The 1869-nt window shown below is 39.9% G+C and overlaps 1 protein-coding gene across 1 annotated transcript in view; it reads right to left on the bottom strand.

Moving 5' to 3' along the window:
• Positions 1-1869, bottom strand: part of cpt1a2b (carnitine palmitoyltransferase 1A2b) — a gene marked incomplete at its 3' end in the record, with an annotated part of 41679 nt that overhangs the window by 18491 nt on the left and 21319 nt on the right. Inside the window, 1 exon segment of the mRNA XM_014025592.1 lies at positions 831-1026. Coding sequence (XP_013881046.1) covers positions 831-1026 — 196 coding nt within the window.

The raw sequence follows: 1869 nt of genomic DNA, 5'->3' as shown, positions 1-1869 counted from the left end.
GGGCTCGCCAGGGGTGAGACAAGGTTCTTCTCAACCCCCGATGTCATGACAGTAATAAATGTTTGTGTGTTTAATCCTGTTCATATATCTAAAAATAAATTACTTTATTTTGGAAATACGTTCAGGTCACAAGTTTTCATTTCTCATTCATGATCAGGGTGGATAATTTGTCATTGTCTGGGATTTCATAATGCAAAGATCTTGAGGGATTATTTTATGAAATTGGGCTGGTCCTAATTTCATAGGGTGGTCTCTTACATGAACATTCAACAGGGTGCTGGGGAGGACATGGGCCAAAGTCAATGTGCATAAACAGGCTTGGACCCCGGTCATAACTGCTTTGCAGTTCAAGTTGTTTTTTGTATTTGCATAGTTATTCTGTTGCATTTGTTTTTGGGTTTTAGAACGTGCATCATTCATGTGGTTGCAGAGCGTTTCGGTGCTGGTTGCATGTTTGCACTTGTTGGCCGCCATAAAATGCATAAAGCGAGCCGTGCTTTTTTTTATTTTTTTTTTTATTTTTTTATTTTTTTTGCTTTTAGCACATAATTAGAGAGATTATTGTCAGATGAGATGAGAGATGGAGGACCACAGCAACAAGCCAAAAATGCATCTCTTTTAGGGTAAAATTCTGCCCCATTAACACCTTTTACAATATCCTTTAAATGTAAAAGAGAAGCATCACTGCATGAGCTACTATAACTATAAACATAAAAATTTAGAGATAGAGGTAAAATAAATATTACTGAAAGGGCATTGATAGCCCCCCAACCCCAAGACCATTTCAGGGATAAAAATGAAGTGTGGTGTAAAAGAAATCAAAGTTCTACCTTTCTCCAGCAGTGAGAGCTCCCAGCTTTTCTTCTCCAGGGAATGAGGGTGAAGGGTCATCTATGATCTTCTGGATCTGGTGTTCGATCTCTCTGGGAGACAGCATCCGGCCCCCACGGTAAACCCAAAGACGGAAATAGCGCCCTCTGTGGTATACTGCTACAAACTCGCTGTCCTGCCAGTGCTGTAGCACATCTATGAAGGACAGGACAGTCAGCCTGGAAGCTCAMAACACCTTTCTTCAGTTTATTCATCCGAGTTTTAACCAAAAGCAGGAAAAATGCTGGATTTTTTTCATGCAAGGGTGATACAATGTTTCACATAAAAATAAATAAATACATATATATATATACATACTGTATTTCCATATACATATATAAGTCAATTAAATTTTAATGTATTGTCAATTATATTTTAATGTATTATATAAATATCATTATCCATATTTATTTACTTTAATCATTTTTGGGCATACACAACACAAAATGTTATATACTGTAGTTGTAGTGCTTTAGAGCATACTTTCAGTACTAGAGAGTACCACCATCAGTTGACCCGTTAAGGTTGCTCATGCACGGGTCATGGGACTATTATTGAAGCTTTTGCATCAAGTGAATTATTCTGGACCTCTGATTGGAAATCTCAGGGCCATTAATTGATGTTACTCCCCAATTCAAACTATTGAGCTAGCATACGTATATGTATTATATGTACTGTATGTGAGGATGTAATGTTGCAAACTGCAGCCGCTAACCAGCTTGTCCAATATCTGTTTTCTTTCTTTCACATTTYGTGATGGCAAAAGCGGGACAAATGTGTCCGCACGCTTTGGCCCTGTGGGACAAGATGCGCATCGCGCTCCTGTTGCTGTCGCTCAGGACCCGGCGCGGTGCCAAGTTGCTGTTTTTGTGTGCCACACACATTGTGCCCATGTGGCCTGTGTGTGTGTCAGGGAGATGGGTTTGTGCGCACCCTCCAATAAAATCTTGCAGGTGCCCCTGTGTGTGTGTGTGTGTGTGTGTGTGTGTGTGTGTGTGT

Source organism: Austrofundulus limnaeus, unplaced genomic scaffold, assembly GCF_001266775.1.
Source record: "Austrofundulus limnaeus strain Quisiro unplaced genomic scaffold, Austrofundulus_limnaeus-1.0 Scaffold486, whole genome shotgun sequence".
Classification (NCBI taxonomy): Eukaryota; Metazoa; Chordata; class Actinopteri; order Cyprinodontiformes; family Rivulidae; genus Austrofundulus; species Austrofundulus limnaeus.
Note: the sequence above shows the minus strand (reverse complement) of the source record. Positions and strands in the feature narration are given on the sequence as shown.